Source organism: Wallemia ichthyophaga (genome assembly GCF_000400465.1).
Source record: "Wallemia ichthyophaga EXF-994 unplaced genomic scaffold scaffold26, whole genome shotgun sequence".
NCBI lineage: Eukaryota > Fungi > Basidiomycota > Wallemiomycetes > Wallemiales > Wallemiaceae > Wallemia > Wallemia ichthyophaga.
Genome location: NW_008806299.1, coordinates 1 through 14,916, shown reverse-complemented (window position 1 = coordinate 14,916; position 14,916 = coordinate 1). Strand labels below are relative to the sequence as shown.

General features: G+C 45.2%; 8 protein-coding genes across 8 annotated transcripts; 2 read left to right on the top strand and 6 right to left on the bottom strand.

The window, feature by feature from the left end:
- Positions 1-288: 288 nt before the first annotated feature.
- Positions 289-1,084, bottom strand: J056_002772 (uncharacterized protein; the record flags this gene model as incomplete). Its single annotated transcript, XM_009272037.1, has 2 exons — positions 289-1,001; positions 1,048-1,084. The coding sequence occupies 2 exons, from the start codon at positions 1,082-1,084 to the stop codon at positions 289-291; spliced, it is 750 nt and encodes a 249-aa protein (XP_009270312.1).
- A 494-nt stretch (positions 1,085-1,578) lies between these two features.
- J056_002771 (uncharacterized protein) lies at positions 1,579-2,004 on the top strand (the record flags this gene model as incomplete). The annotated part of the gene is made up of 1 exon (XM_009272036.1): positions 1,579-2,004. One exon carries the CDS (start codon positions 1,579-1,581, stop codon positions 2,002-2,004), a length of 426 nt encoding a protein of 141 aa, XP_009270311.1.
- A 115-nt stretch (positions 2,005-2,119) lies between these two features.
- Positions 2,120-4,480, bottom strand: J056_002770 (Activator of stress s 1; the record flags this gene model as incomplete). The annotated part of the gene is made up of 6 exons (XM_009272035.1): positions 2,120-2,587; positions 2,636-4,084; positions 4,133-4,262; positions 4,306-4,320; positions 4,366-4,378; positions 4,429-4,480. The coding sequence occupies 6 exons, from the start codon at positions 4,478-4,480 to the stop codon at positions 2,120-2,122; spliced, it is 2,127 nt and encodes a 708-aa protein (XP_009270310.1).
- Positions 4,481-4,621: 141 nt separating this feature from the next.
- On the bottom strand, positions 4,622-5,969 carry J056_002769 (Alpha-galactosidase; the record flags this gene model as incomplete). Its single annotated transcript, XM_009272034.1, has 2 exons — positions 4,622-5,810; positions 5,869-5,969. The coding sequence occupies 2 exons, from the start codon at positions 5,967-5,969 to the stop codon at positions 4,622-4,624; spliced, it is 1,290 nt and encodes a 429-aa protein (XP_009270309.1).
- Positions 5,970-6,574: 605 nt separating this feature from the next.
- Positions 6,575-7,302, bottom strand: J056_002768 (Transcription factor atf1; the record flags this gene model as incomplete). Its single annotated transcript, XM_009272033.1, has 2 exons — positions 6,575-6,859; positions 6,904-7,302. The coding sequence occupies 2 exons, from the start codon at positions 7,300-7,302 to the stop codon at positions 6,575-6,577; spliced, it is 684 nt and encodes a 227-aa protein (XP_009270308.1).
- A 212-nt stretch (positions 7,303-7,514) lies between these two features.
- On the bottom strand, positions 7,515-8,235 carry J056_002767 (Transcription factor atf1; the record flags this gene model as incomplete). The annotated part of the gene is made up of 2 exons (XM_009272032.1): positions 7,515-8,032; positions 8,085-8,235. 2 exons carry the CDS (start codon positions 8,233-8,235, stop codon positions 7,515-7,517), a joined length of 669 nt encoding a protein of 222 aa, XP_009270307.1.
- Positions 8,236-10,418: 2,183 nt separating this feature from the next.
- Positions 10,419-11,619, top strand: J056_002766 (Mating-type M-specific polypeptide Mc; the record flags this gene model as incomplete). Its single annotated transcript, XM_009272031.1, has 2 exons — positions 10,419-10,777; positions 10,821-11,619. The coding sequence occupies 2 exons, from the start codon at positions 10,419-10,421 to the stop codon at positions 11,617-11,619; spliced, it is 1,158 nt and encodes a 385-aa protein (XP_009270306.1).
- Positions 11,620-11,693: 74 nt separating this feature from the next.
- Positions 11,694-13,027, bottom strand: J056_002765 (uncharacterized protein; the record flags this gene model as incomplete). Its single annotated transcript, XM_009272030.1, has 5 exons — positions 11,694-12,421; positions 12,472-12,632; positions 12,685-12,748; positions 12,798-12,862; positions 12,915-13,027. The coding sequence occupies 5 exons, from the start codon at positions 13,025-13,027 to the stop codon at positions 11,694-11,696; spliced, it is 1,131 nt and encodes a 376-aa protein (XP_009270305.1).
- Between the last annotated feature and the right edge of the window lie 1,889 nt (positions 13,028-14,916).

Genomic DNA, 14,916 nt, shown 5'->3' with positions numbered 1-14,916 from the left:
AGCAAAATGCTTCACCTACTCAAGTTCACGCCAGCGTCTAGCAATTGAGGAAGTGGAACTGCAAACACATCTGGTGTCTCATCTTTAGTCTAAGCTTTTTCTCTCAAGTCTTTATTTACAATTGCAGAGCGTAGAGATGGTTATTAATGACAGTATCTTCATAACCAGACTGATGTACTACATTTCACTGCATGCCACCTTTCACAGGAATGACATTGGAATGTTATTAACGAGCGTGTATTGGGCTACATAGTTACAAGAAATTGTCCAGTGTTGAAATTATAGTAATTATAATTGAATGCCAATACCGACACCACCACCAAGTAAGCCACCACCAATTCGAATTCCACCACCGAGACTGAGAATGTTGAGGACACTGCCGAGCACACCGCCCACATTAGCGACAAGTCCTGACAAGAAACCACCGACGTGGCCTTGGAAAAGAGCATAAAGAAGTGTTGAAATCTCGTAGTAGCCTGATGCTCTTAATTGGGTAACAATTCTGACACTAAAGTCTGGGATGAGGCCATTGAGTAAATCCAAAAGCGCCTTGATTTCGACGTCGAGTGGTTGCACCAAACGTGCGACATCAACATTGGACTTGAGGAGTGCATCTAATTTTGGTGCGGACCTCTCAACCAAGAGACCAAGATCGCTGGCTAAAAGCCCCGCAATTGCGTCACCGTTTGCTTGGATGTTGCTTTGGTCCGACGCGTTTATGTTGTCGACGCAGCCCTTGACTGCTATTCTTAGTTGGTCGACTAATCCAGTAGTCCACTCGACGCAGGACTCAGCGCTGTCCGTTTTAAGCTTGTTGTCGAGCTGCTCGAAGCCGGACATTGCGTGAGTAAAGTCTTCGGACGTGCCGAGATTATTTACTGCATCAAAAGTTGACCACGTTCTCTTGTGGTTGATGATGTTCTCGATGTGGCCGAAACCGTCGTCGAGTTGTGATACCTGATCAGCCGGCTGGCTTGGGAGTGGTGCGGCAACAATCAATGCTAGCGGATGTTACTTTGCGTTTAGAGAGCTCTCTAGTACACTAACCTGCGACTGAAGCAATTGCTAAAAGAGTCTTGAACATTTGTGAAATTTTGTAACTAGTGTGTGGCTTGTTGTTGATACAAATAAAAGAGGAAATAGATCGAATTTATACTTAAGGAGCTCTCAGCACTGACCTTTCGTTACAGTCCACGTTGGGGAGGTATTATGTGGAATGAGGGGCTTGAGAAAGACGGATGATGTTTCAAGATGCAAGGGGCGCGTAAATTAATGTTACAAATGAATTTAAAAGGCGAAAACTAAGAGAGACATCTGTGCCGATGTAAAGGGCTTTTGGAGTAAAATGGGGGGAGTGTAAGTGCGCGGATTTGCTTTAATTCAACGCACGGAAAGCGATTAAGCGACGGACGGGAAAGCAAATTTATTGCACCAATCGAAAAAGCAAACACCTTCTACTCTTACATCAGGCAGAAATCCAAAACAAGAATATAAGTCGTCACACAAAACGTCATAATGGATTACACCAAAAAATATTTAATACACCAATTAGCAAGTTGAATTGACACTTCGAAAAAAATGTTCATTAGACAATTTACCAGACAGTTTACCAGCGCATGCAAGCCAAGAGCCTTCACCACCTCGACTTCCCGCCTCTCTGTAACAGACAATGTGAAGCAAGCTGTATTCGGCAAGGACGAAAAGCAGAAAGCCGCTGAGCAAGCAGAGGCAATGAAAGACGGCGCCAAGGCAGCAGGAGACAGGACATCTGCTAAAGGGAGCGAATTGGCCGACCAAACCAAGCAGGGCGCTGAGGGTGCAACTGAGCAAGTCCAAGGCAATGCCACAGCGGCGAAGCAAGCCTCCACTAAGACTGCAGAACAACTTAAGCCGCACGTCGAAGACGCAGCCTCAAGCACCAAAGACAAAGCTCAAGATCTCACAAACAAAGCCGCCGGTAAGGTTTCAGATGCCGCAAACGAGGTCAAGAACAAGACCCAGTAATTGCACTAGAGATTTGAGATGCAAAGGAAATTCAAGTATTTAAATCAAATACACTTTTCTACATATCTATATCTATATCTATAAGCTTTGTACGTTTTGTTATTAAATTTAAGAATCACTGATTCTGAAAGACCGACGTCAGAAAATCGTTCCATTCGAGATCTGCATTGTCCGTGGGTGTGACAAGGTCATTGAACGTGCTATCGAAGGTGCTGTCTATTGGATTTGATTGCATAAGATTGAACATGTTCGTTAGGAGCAGCTGGTCATCCCGCTCCGTGCCGCTATCATCCAATGCTGACGTGCTGTCTACGCTATTCATATCGGTCATCGGTTTGAGCCATGCAAAATGCATATCGTTGCTCCGCCGTCTTTTCGATGTCGTGTCGACCGGCAATTGGCATGCTTCTATAAGGTGCAAGACAACGTCGAGTGATTTTCCTGCTACTATGTCTCTAAATTCCCTCCTGCGCAGAACATTCACACCTGTTTCAATGTACTCGAGGTCTGAGTTCTGGTCATCTTGACCGCATCTTCTGCTTTCACATGCGCTGAGTATCAGTATGACGACAGCGTTAAATGGCTTTGCAGTGTCGTTAGAATTATTTATCCCGTAGATCTATACACCCACGCTCAAGTTCAACATTACGTCAATGTAGTTCTGTACGATAGATCTCTTCAGCTCCATGATGTTGAAGATACTGAGTAGCGAACGCGCAGCATTTGCGCATATCATCAAACTCTGCATTTTGAATCTCGATACCTTCTTCGTGTGCGGGTGGGGAACGAAGTTCTTGTACATGAATATCTGTATGTTAAAAAATGCAATGCGAAGATTGCCCATCAGCTGAAAGACGAGTTCATTCGTACACTCATCCTTATACCTAAGTTTTTCAGGTACGTCCTCTAGCCATCGATTCAAATTCGAACTCATGCACGCGACGACCTTGGTGATATCCTCCTTCTCGTTAGCGTTTTTGAGTGAGTGCAGCGACTGAGTAATTTGTCCCTGGATGTTGTACAGCTTAACCATGTGATTAAAATAAAGCACGCTGTACTCCTCTTCAGCTCCACACTCTTCCGGCAGCAGCTTGGGGAGTTCCAGGTTGAGATTTTCGTCCTTAAAGAGGATGCGTCTGCCGTACGCTGCACTAAGCGACCTATCAAAGAGGTATATGCAATAGAAAGCGCGATTGCGAGCTTCTCTCTCGTTATCTCCGAGGTCCGTCTGCTGCATGTGCAGGCCCATGTCCTCGGCAATGACGAGCGCCGCACCGTTCAAGTTCCAGCTGCTCTTGAGATGCGCAGAGCGCTGCACGAACATCTGAAGCAAAATGAGTGCCTGTATGTCCTCCAGCGTGGCAGCCGACAAGCTGTAATCGGGTGATTTCCTTTTGTACGTAGCGAGGAAGCTACTTCCCGACAAGAATCTAAATCGTTCAGGCTGATTCAGAACTCTGGGGTCATCGCAGTAGAGCGCACCTAGTGCACACACGAGTATAAGTATGCTAGCGAACTTTCTCTCCAGCTTCCTGTGCCGCACTTCTGCCACAAAGCGCTTCTTGTTGAGGAGCGGAAGAGTGCTGTTGACTTTCTCGAAGTATATCTCCACCAGCAGCATGTACAGCCTCTCGTCTCCAAAATCCTCATTTGAGTATGGATCGATGTAGCTGTCTTCCTCGAGATGCTTGTGCGGACTCCAATATTCAGGTCTCTGCTGGGTGGAAAGCGGGGGTGTAGACGGGCCTGCAGAATAAGACTTAAGCGTCTTGAGTATGCCCTTCACACCTCTGAAGTAGCGGTGTTCCTGTTCTTCGTGAAGACCACTGTCGTCGTCCGAGTCGCTGGGATGCTCTAATTCGTCATCTTCATGACCTATTTTTGAAGGGTTTTGCGGGAGGGAAGAAGTGGACGGTGTGTCCAGCTGAGTGCTTGCAAGGGACGAACTCAAACCGGAGTCCGAATCCACCCGTCTCCGCTTGGGTGGCATAATAGCCGTGGTGCTCGCCACACTCTCCACATCCTCGTGCAAATTTCGCCCTGGCGCCAATCTCTCCACTAATGCCTCGTATAGCGACACCTTATAAAGCGTGAGAGACGGCGATGCACAAGCGATATAAAAGCTCACCTTGCGTTCTAATTCGCGCACGTAGGCCACTGTGAATCCTCGCTTTGGTGCTGGATCGTTGTATGAGCACTCCAGGTGGAACGTCTTGCAATTGCTGCAAATCTCCGGGAATTTAACAGGGCCATTGCACCTAGAAACTGTCAGCGGAGATCACCGGAAATGGCAGAGCCCACTTGATCTTCTTCTTTCTGGAAATCGTGAGGATCAGCGCTGAGATAAGAGTCTCTGCTTACCTGCAACCATCACCTGGGGAGTTGCATAAGCATTGGAATATTACCCCTTCACGCTCAGCTCACACGCTCTCGTTGGTCTTTCCCTCTCCACTTCATGCCCCGCATTTCTCTCCATTGTTATGGAAGAGTGTAATCGTCGCGCCGATAAGAAAATCATGAAATTTTTAAATCACAGGAAATTTTGGCGTCATGCGTTGACTGGATATAAAATTGGCTGTAATAGGATAGGTTGGGTGTTGGACATAGGTACATTATCTCATGCGCTCTTTGTCAATCTATAGGCCATAACACCGAATGGCTCAACTTGGACATCTTCTAAAGTGCCGGTCGCATTGCCTACACCTAAGCCCCAGGCATCTCCGTCTTTTTGCCACATGTCGATGAGGTTGTATGTACCTTGCCTGTCACTGTCCTCATAGTCGATACCTCTGAACACCTCATCGAAGCGCACAGCAGTAGACTGTTGTTGAGAGGAAGTGTTGAGCACAGCAATAGCATACACATCGCCTGACAACGCCGCCAACCAAAGCTGCAGGTCGCCATCACCAACTTGACGCTTCCACACTCTGCGTGCGGTGCTGCCGAATTTATCTTGATTCACATCGATCACGGCCTTGTTTCTTAGAATTTCCAGGCTTTCATCATCGATGGTGTCCAGATTAGCGCCAATCATTAGAGGCGACTTCATGAATGCCCACATGGTGAAGTGTGATTTGGATTGTGTAACTGTAAGGTTTCCAACACCTACTTCCAGACTATCGAGGTCATTCCAAGCGCCAGTATGAGCTTTCTGTCCCAATGATGCTGATTTCTCGAGGATATTTGTAACAGAGCAGTGGTACCCTGCCAATGGGCAATCGAGACCTTCATCACCCTTGCAAGGACAGCGCGCGTCTTCCCCCGTGAATTTGTCAGTGATATCACCTGTAGTTCTCCAGGAATTTGCAATTGTCGGTGCGAATTTCCAAGGGGAATCTTCTCCCCAGTTGCACATTGCGTAGACAATGGGACGACCAGTGGCATTGAGTGCCTGTGACATGGCGTTGTATCTATCGTAGCTCAGTTTCTGATTGCCTGCTTGTCCCTGGTTGAAGCAATTGTCGTACTTCAGCAGATCTATCCCCCAATCCGCGTAGCTCGTCGCGTCTTCCGTCTCATATCCGAGCGATGCTGGATTCTGACCACAAGTCTGCGTCCCCGCGGAAGAATAGATCCCAACTTTCATCTCTTGCGCGTGGATTTGGTCAGCTACGCTCTTGATTCCGTCTGGGAATTTGTCCATGTTGTAACTAAGCTTGTTTGTGTCGGGATCTCTAGCGTCGGCTTGCCAGCAGTCATCTATGCCGACGTAATTGTATCCGAGATCCCTGAGGCCGAGATCGACTAGTTTCTGGGCAGACTGGAGAATAACATCCTGATCTATATCGCATGCGAATGTGTTCCAGCTGTGTTTTGTGCTTTGTGTAAGAGTATGTTGGTGGTGAGGAGGCTAGAAGCACGAACCTGTTCCAGCCCATCTGGGGCGTTATGGCCACGCCATTATTCAAGGCCGCTGCTGAGCCTAAGAGGCCTACTATGGCTGTCCTTGTGAGTGTACGATACATTTGGATGTTTGGAATGAAGATGATCTAAAGCAAGAGATGTGGTATGGGCTTGAATAATAAATATACAGCAGCATGTGATACCAATATTCATTTATGCAAGTTTGGTTTATTCACTATACGTCATCAGATCAGATCTGATAGTGGCCCTGGAACTCCTCCAAGGAGCCCGGAGTAACAGACTCCGTTGGAAGATCTCCGATGTGATTTTGAAAGATATATAATACTTTTAAATCCTATTTCTGCTTGAAAGTGAGCATTGAACGAAACTAAGATTTGATCATATTATCAAACGAATGCATGGCTTGGTCAGTTGCAGACCATCTTGATACAGCGTAATGTGAGCGTGACTTAATAATCACAGAAGCCTGTCCTTGCCGTGCTCACAAGACTTGCCACACTCATAACACTCATCACACTTACACCCGGCTAAAATTACGGTTTTCCACGCCAATGTTTAAATAATACAACTGCGATACTCAGTAGTTATAATGCGAGACCTGACAGAAAAATCTAAACAATGCCAATCATGAGAAGAATAAGTATAAAATCGTCGGTGTAGGCGAGTGGGGAAAGGTAAAACATACTAGAGATCAGCAACAGCCTGACTAGAACTGTCCTCGGCTTCGTAGTAGCTCCTCTTTGAGTTCAATCATCTCTTCTTTAAGCTTGACAATTTTTTCCTGAAGAGCACTGCGCTCTGACTTAAGTTTATCTTGTTCGGCTGTGAGTGTCTCGACCTTGGTTTCTAGCTCGGTGAGCCATAATTTTTTTCGCGTTCGGCTGCGCAGAGCCGCGCTACGGTTGCGTTCGAGAGCAAGAGATTTGCGTTCCTCCGTGCTCAGTTTAACGCCGTCGGCGTTGACGCGCAAAGACTTATCGCCGACCCTGCCCTTGAAATGCGTCAGCGGCGGCAAAGTACAATCATTCCACCCACTACCGGCTTCATCAGTGGTGGTGCATCGGGAATCTTTTGCCATGGTTTGCTGGCGGTGGTAGGTGGGACAGCGAGATCGAATGTTTTTGGGATGACTACAGTGTTTGATAAAGCTTCATTCGTTTCTGAGGAGGCTGTAGCCGTGTTGGAAGTCTCAGCGCTCGGATGTGATTTGTCATCAACATTCAGAAAGTTAAAGTTCAAAGCGGGAAAACCGAATTCATCAGGTGCTCTGAAATTGTCAGCGTTAATCTCTCCACCCTCAAACCCGGCCAACGTGCCGTACCAAGATTTTGGATTCTTATCGTTGTATTCATTATAGGCGCCAAAGTAGATATCACCATTGCGGCAGATATCGCTGTCAGGATTAGGCTCTCCCGTACTGACAACCTCTTCCATCCAGAGACCGAGACAGATGACGGCCTGCTGAAAAGAATACACAAACGTGTGTCATTCATTCGTGAAATGATATTATATCATGAATCATATGCAAAAAAAAAAAAAAAAAAAGCATTGTATTTCAATGACAAAAGCTTATAATTTCAAGATGATGCTCGTTGGGAGGTACTATTAATGGAAAATGTCGGTGTTTTTCTTTAACAATTTTCTCTCTAGCTATGTCCTCGTTCAAGCGCGTAGCTAGTCAGCTCAGCTACTGTCTTTCTCAGATCATCTATTTCATTTTTCAGCAGCTGCCTCTCGTCTTTCAATGCCTGCTGCTCCGTGTAAAGCATATCTACCTCTTCTTGGAGATTGAGAGTCCACTGGCGCTTGCGCTGACGACAGCGAGCTGCAGCACTCTTGTTCCTATCCATTGTAATTTTCCTGCGCTCCTCCTTGCTCAATTCGCGACCATCCTCGCCGAACTGAAGGCTTATATCTCCGCGTCGGCCAACAGGCTTCATCAGTGGCGGAATGTCGTTGTTATCCAAGTTGTGCGATGTTCTGCGAGACTTCTTGGTCGGGCTGCTGCGTTCGCTGCTCGCGCTATCAGTGTATGACGAGGGCTGCGATTGTGTGGCGGCTTGTAGGCGTGTGAGGGGCTGTGTAGCGTTAGGCTGCGTTTGTGGTATAATTGTTTCAGGCTTAATTTGCGAGATATTCGAGATATTCAACGTGTGAGGCGTTGCTGTTGCCACACTAATTAGATCAGTGTGAATCAGTCCCACTAACAAACTCACCTTGCAGATCAACTTGGTGGGGATAAAGCTGGTTGAAATTGTTCATGTTATGCTCCTTCCAAGACTCCTCAAAGACATTCACTTCGTCTTTTATCGGCTGCATTGTTTGTATAGGGAGATGGCTTAGGGAATTTATCGAGTTTGGGAACATTTTGGTTGTCTATGTAAGCCTTTGTTTTGCTAAATGTGATTTTATTTTTTGACTTGGTCGATCTTTCGAATCCAAAGTGACGGGTTCGGGATCTATATAATCAGTAAATCTTAATTTGATTTGTGATTTGAAGGAGTGCAATTAATATTTCAATGGGTAATGCTAGTAGTACATGCTTTGGTATATGCTTGTAGTGTTCTATCTCGCGCTCTGCCTGGACCGATACATTGATGAAACTGGCGTGGCTCAATTCGTGCATTAGAGGGTTTATGTGATTATAGGACTAACTGCGCAATTATCAGTTCGACGCATATCTCACTCACTCATATCAAACCTTATGCGCTGTAAAGGGTGCTAAAGTGCTTCGCAATACACACATCAAATGTTACCAAATGTTACCAAATCTCAGATATACTCAAATCATCTTTGGAAAATCATCGAGCGTAGGTGATTGCACGTCACAATCATCGGGGGTTTGAAATATTCAAACTTGCTTTCTCTCTTTGCTTTCTCTTGTAATTCTCAATAAAATTCTTTTTGGACATAAAGAGTTGTGAGTAATATTGTGAATTAGAGTGTTATGTGCCTAATGAGAGTTTGCCATTGTTGATTCAGTATGTTTGTTCGTGTGCCTGGAAGATTGGGCAGGGAGTCAAATACAGAAAGTACTGCTAGGGCTACCAGTGTAGAAAATCATGATTTGCTACGCCTGAGTGTATGTTGTGCATGCCGATAGCCTCGTGACTAAGAACGAGGGTATTCAGAACCAGCAGTCAGCATCAAGATCAACTGAATGCACCGACAGCTTGGAAAATAAGTAGCTTTTGAGGGTAATCAGCTGAGCAAAAATGTGTACACCGTTAGCCGCGTGACTAGGAACGAGGGTAGCGGTGTTCGTGAAACACAACAAAGGCAAGGTGCGAGTCACGTGAGCCAGAGAAAATCGGCCGCTGCTGCGGTATTAAAGCGGAGCGTGCTTTTCCCTTTCTTCTTTGCGGTAAAACTTGGGGCCATAGCAAGACAGGTATAACCCTTTCTCCGTAAACAAAATACGCTACTCTTAGTAAGCTTTATCTCCACTCATTCGACTCTCTCTGAACTTCAAATAAACCTGGCATTCCGTTCAAAGTCCGCTTTGGCGTTACTCCTATCAGGTTTGCTATGATCACTTGATCTCCCTAACCTCAACGACCAAGACGAAGCAGTCCGCAAACGTTGTACTCGGCGCTTAGATCATCCGAATGATCCAATTTTTGCATCGAGAACTCAAATCCGTGTGCTGCCCAACAAATGTAATATCCACAATACAGTATACTTACAATACCCATATGCGTGGTAATTACATAACTGTCTGAGTCATCGTAACGTCTGGTTAGTGGTTAGTGGTTGCCGGTATCTCCACAAAGCTGGCAAGCGTGAAAGCTTAGTTGCGTGCTTACTTACATCTCAAATACACTCAGTGTCCGCTATTACCATCCGATATCTATTAAGCCCGCACGCATGCACGCGCACATGCACGATGGCAAACCTTAACCAGACACATTCACCCTCATTATTTTAGCTGAGAAATTTTATCATTGCGAGCGTTCCACTCCATTACACCCTTTGGTCGCATTCGGCTGCCAAGTATCACGTCCGCCCATACACCCGCATTACGTCAAAGCAGCGAGAAAAGGAAACGAGGCTATCTCAGTGCAGTAGCTTTCCAGGTCTATTCCCACACCACGATCATTCGTTCCTGAGTTTTTTTTTTTGCTAGTTTATGCCTTGACCGTGGTCAAGGAAAGAGGTCCAAACCAGCCGATCCAGGGCACAAGAATAACCCAAAACCATATTATAGTCATGTAACTTAAAACTAGAATTCACTGCGAGTATTACGCTATTCTCTCCTTAACGAATGTCCTCACCTCAAAATGTAGCGCCCCAAACGGTCTGCAGGAACGGCACGATGACCCGGATGTGACATCTTAAAATGACAGATTGCGGGACGAAAAGATGGGCCATCAACATTATACACACGGGGAGCACCTTTTAGGATCTTTAGAACAAATTAATGCTTTCAGCGCGTGTTATTTCTAACTTTTCCCCATTGGCCGAAAGACAATGGACATTCTCAGTCGCGGAACTTGAGTGGATAGAGAGCGAGATAAGGTCACATCCAGTACAACATCGAGGAACCCCACATGAAACAAACGCTATTAGAGAAACTATTACAAGACGGCAAACATGATTACAAAGGGGAGTACAACATGCTGGACGACCTCTTTTATATGGAAGTAAAGGAGGGCGAAATGGAGAGGGACAATGAGTATGACCATGAATACAACCATGAGTATGAGGATGAGAACGTGAATGAGAATAAGAACAAGAATAAGAATGAGAACGAGGGGAAGCAGTGTAACGCAGATCATCATCAACGTCTACTCGACAAATTCCAGCATATTCAGAACCAGATAGCACCTCAATGCAGCCAAAAGAAAAGAATAAGACGTACTCTCAAAGACCCTAAGCATCCAAAACCAGCAATACCACGTCCACGCAAGTGAGTAGACAATGCGCTGACAACCTTGTCTAATACATGTCAGCGCCTGGATAATCTATCGCTCACACAAAAGCAAAGAGTTGAGAGAAGCAGCTGTATCGCAACCCACCAACAGACCAGATTCGCGTGCAATCTCAGCAACTGTGTCCGACCTGTGGCAGAAAGAGGCCGAGGAAGTCAAAGAGAAGTTCACTGAGCTAGCAAAAGATGAGAAGAGGATGCACAGGACACTGTGGCCCGACTACAAATACCAGCCACGTAAAGCCGGTCGACCGCGCCAACTCCGCCATCCTCTGAAACGTCACAAACTGGCCAAACCCCAAAAAGATGCCATTAATTCGGCAGCTCCACCACCTCCACCACGCAAGAAGAGGAGCGAGAGTAGATGCCGTGGCAGACCTCGCAATGAAGCTATGCATTCGCGTGCACAGAGTGACGTTTTGACCGTAAAGAAACCGTTATACAATCCCAACGTCGTCTACAATCCCCCTGTTACACCAATACCGCCAACGATGCTAACGCACTTGCTCACTACCACGCCAATTGCTAATGATACACTGCCAATACTCGATTCTTTGCCCTCTAGCCCCCTGCCATACCAACCAGGTTTCTGGGAAAGCCCACTCGGCAGCCCTCCAAGCATCTATCCTAGCAGCCAGTCTGAGTACCTCAACAGTCCACGAGATTTGAACATAGCTATATCCGCGCTTGAATATTCACCAACCGACGTTAACGTTAACGACGCCTCAGATCTATTTGCAGACATAGAAGCATTATTTAACAAACAGCAAACGAATCATGATCAAGCAAGCTGCTTCTTCAACGTATCCCAGATTATTTGAATGAACGCATCACGTAGACTAAAATATACATCTTCATATTGTTAAAGAAAAGTACGAATACAAATAAGTTACTGCTATAGCTGAAATCGTCTGGCTCTGTCCTCCCTCTCTTCATCATCATTTAACGTCCGAGCGGCATCAAGGAGATAATCAATGCTAGCCTTGCTCTGCTGCTGATGCTGTTGATTTAATTGACTAACCGAGTTCAACGGATCCACATTTGCAGAGATAGTTCTTCCAGGCGGTAATGGTCGTGGCAGCTGCGATATTTGTGACTTCCTGTCGCTTTCAGTGCTTGAGCTTTTGAAACCGACATTTGGGTTAGTGAAGGGTATCCGGTCAAATTGGCTTATATGGCTTTCATGTAGGGGAGTTGGAAAAAATGGCATAGTGGCCAATGATCCAAGTGGAACTATAGGATGTGATGTTTGTTGAATTTTGCTAGTAGGTTGCTGCTTTTGTACACGATGGGTTTTCGAAGAAGATGCAGATGATGTTGACATTGTTGACGTTGATGGTGCAAGAGAGGTACTTTCGCTCTCATGCTCATAAATCCTATTGCGTATCGCTTTATTTTCGTTTCTCACTCTTATCCTAACGCCCTGACTGGCGAGGCATCTAGTCAAGTAGCTAGACTCTGACATTCCAGGAAAGTTCTTTGGATTGTGAACTGTGAACACATTTGATATTGCGCTGGCGACTTCTATGACGTCAAGATTACGCCTTTCGAAGAGTCTGAAGTGGAGTTTGAAGTGTCCTTCTTGCCGCACAGATATGTGATTCCAAATACAGAATGAACCGTCTACGAAGTGGAATTAGTCAGTCCTTTTAGGCTATGCTCGTAAGTCATACTATCCTTACCCTTGCCATGCTCATCTTTGAGCTTCGTAGGAGTTTGGACGGTGATTCCGGCGGTGGCCCGAACGTTTCTTTGGCTGTAAACTTCTTCGAGGCTGCCATGTGGATTTATAAGAGTTGCTGTCATAAATAATGACGTTGATTGCAGAAACTCGCTAGAGTGGGCGTCAGCGGATCCAATTCATGTTGATCTCAAAAATCACGGACCTCTTATCCACTTCGTCTGTATAGAGTTGTATGATTGGCGGAGGATCTATCGGTCTCCTATCGACTATCAAACGTTCTGTGAGTACCGAATTGGAGTGGGCGGATAGACGCACCTTTTTCTTTGAAGGAGCATACGCGAGCGTTCTCTGCATGCTGCCTTATATCGACAGTGTAGGCGCTGCATTGTTGCTCGATAAGCTAGATTTCTTCCCCAAAGATAAGATCCTCACGGTGCTTTTGCGCGCATATCTCTGGGCAGATGGCTTGCAAACTTATAGCCACTGCCGAGCTTGGGCTTTAAACTTCGCTCAAAAGAGCTCGTATTGCTTTGCCGCTTGGCCATGGTGGTGCAGATTAAACGTTGTCGATCGTCCTGAGAATTGGATACAATCATTTGGGGCGATGGTGATCATTCATTTCAAAAATCACTTTTCAATTATAAATCACTTTTATATAACAGCTTCGCTGTAAGGCTTCATTATATCAGCTTCTACTTTTTATTCTGTGTATTGGATAAAATTTCCAACTTATAAGACATCAGATTTGCTATGATGCAACACCGCAAAGAGACTTGAGGCTGCATATTAAATTCTTTCAATAGTCTCCTCTTTAACGTCACCACTGTATCCAAATCACTCTTTGTATAACGTTTATCTCATGGAGTATGGAATGAATAGGCCTCTTTTAGTAGCTTTTTGTATTGAATAATAGGCCTAAACTCGCATCTCACGTCTCGACCAGAAAATAGTGGATTTTCAGTTCAGTTACAGGTGACCAAGACTGCTCTTTGATACAGAGTTGAATGAAAAGCAGCCTCTTGTATTCTTATACCTCTCTTGGCTGTCGCTTACCTATATTGTTTACGACATCGTCAAAGTAATGGATGGGTCATAAAGAGGCGAAGAGAAAGTACTACTGTACTTATAATATGCTGCAGCTAGATGATTCAAAGTGTTACTAATTAATTCAATTATATCTAATTAATTCAATTATATCATGCACGGAGCCTTTATGGTCATCAACGACGAACCAAGAAAAGGGAACCGTTAAAGCGAGCCGTCAGGACCACTTTCGCCGCTTTGCATGTCACAATTCATTCGCGTCGCAAACGAAGGCCCCTCAGTGTATCGTGTAGATCACTTACTCATGCCATATATTAGGTGGATGCAAAAACGCGACTTACCGGTACAAACTCGTTCGTGCACGTACTAATTGGTATCATAAACTTTCCCATTTTTTACGAGGGGGTGATAAATTACTCTTTGTTCGAGAAAGTTTCTACTGTCAATACTTCACCAATCAAACGTCAAAGGTTTCACGTTTATCCGCAACAATTGTGAGTTGAGTAGGGTTACAACGAATTGCAGCCTTTGTTCTTCTATTAGACTCTCATCATTCGCATTAGATCCCCACTACTCAGTGACTGGATCTTCAGAAACATGATCAATCCCAGCAATCTTGTTGGAAATCTGATTGAAACAATGAGACAAACTCGCTTGAATATCAATGACCAAACAGTATAATGAGTATAAGACATTGGATTTACCTCCAATGTTACGTAAAGCACGGTGATATGAAAGAGAGTTGTTTGCCGTGCAGCTCAGCACGCTGTAAGATCCACAATCAAGCCATGTATTGCAAACTGGAAGCTTGCGTCGTATCTCGAGCAGCTCGGTCTTATGCAATTGCAATTTTCGAGAAAAGCGGTTCTCAAAATCCTAATTATCCGCGTGTATGTATTCGCAGTTAGTTACTAGAGCTATCTGGTCATCAGTATCTCCTCATCTTCCCATCTTCCAATCCTGTGCGCAAACTCTAAAGCATCGATGAGCACATTCTCGGAACCAGCAAGGAATTAAAATTTGTAGAGCTCGTGACCGATACAAAAGACAAGCAGCAGCAGCTGCTACAGTGACCGCTGTTTTCACCTGGCCTCGTAGATCTATGATGTACAGCATACAACGCACAATGCGCATCAAACTTCGTCCAGACTAAAAGCTGAACTATAATACAGGGGACGAACTGGCTGAGATGAGCGCAGGTAGAAGAATCAAAACGTAATCTCGTAATCTGACTGGCTTTTTGGATAAAATGGTCTTTTCTAATTTCTCCAGAATGCGCCATCCATTCCTCAAACCAGTAATTTCGCAACTCGGAAACACCGACATATAAACGCGACTAAAACATTTCACAGTCAAATAAATGCGCACACCTGCGATAGACATCAACCAG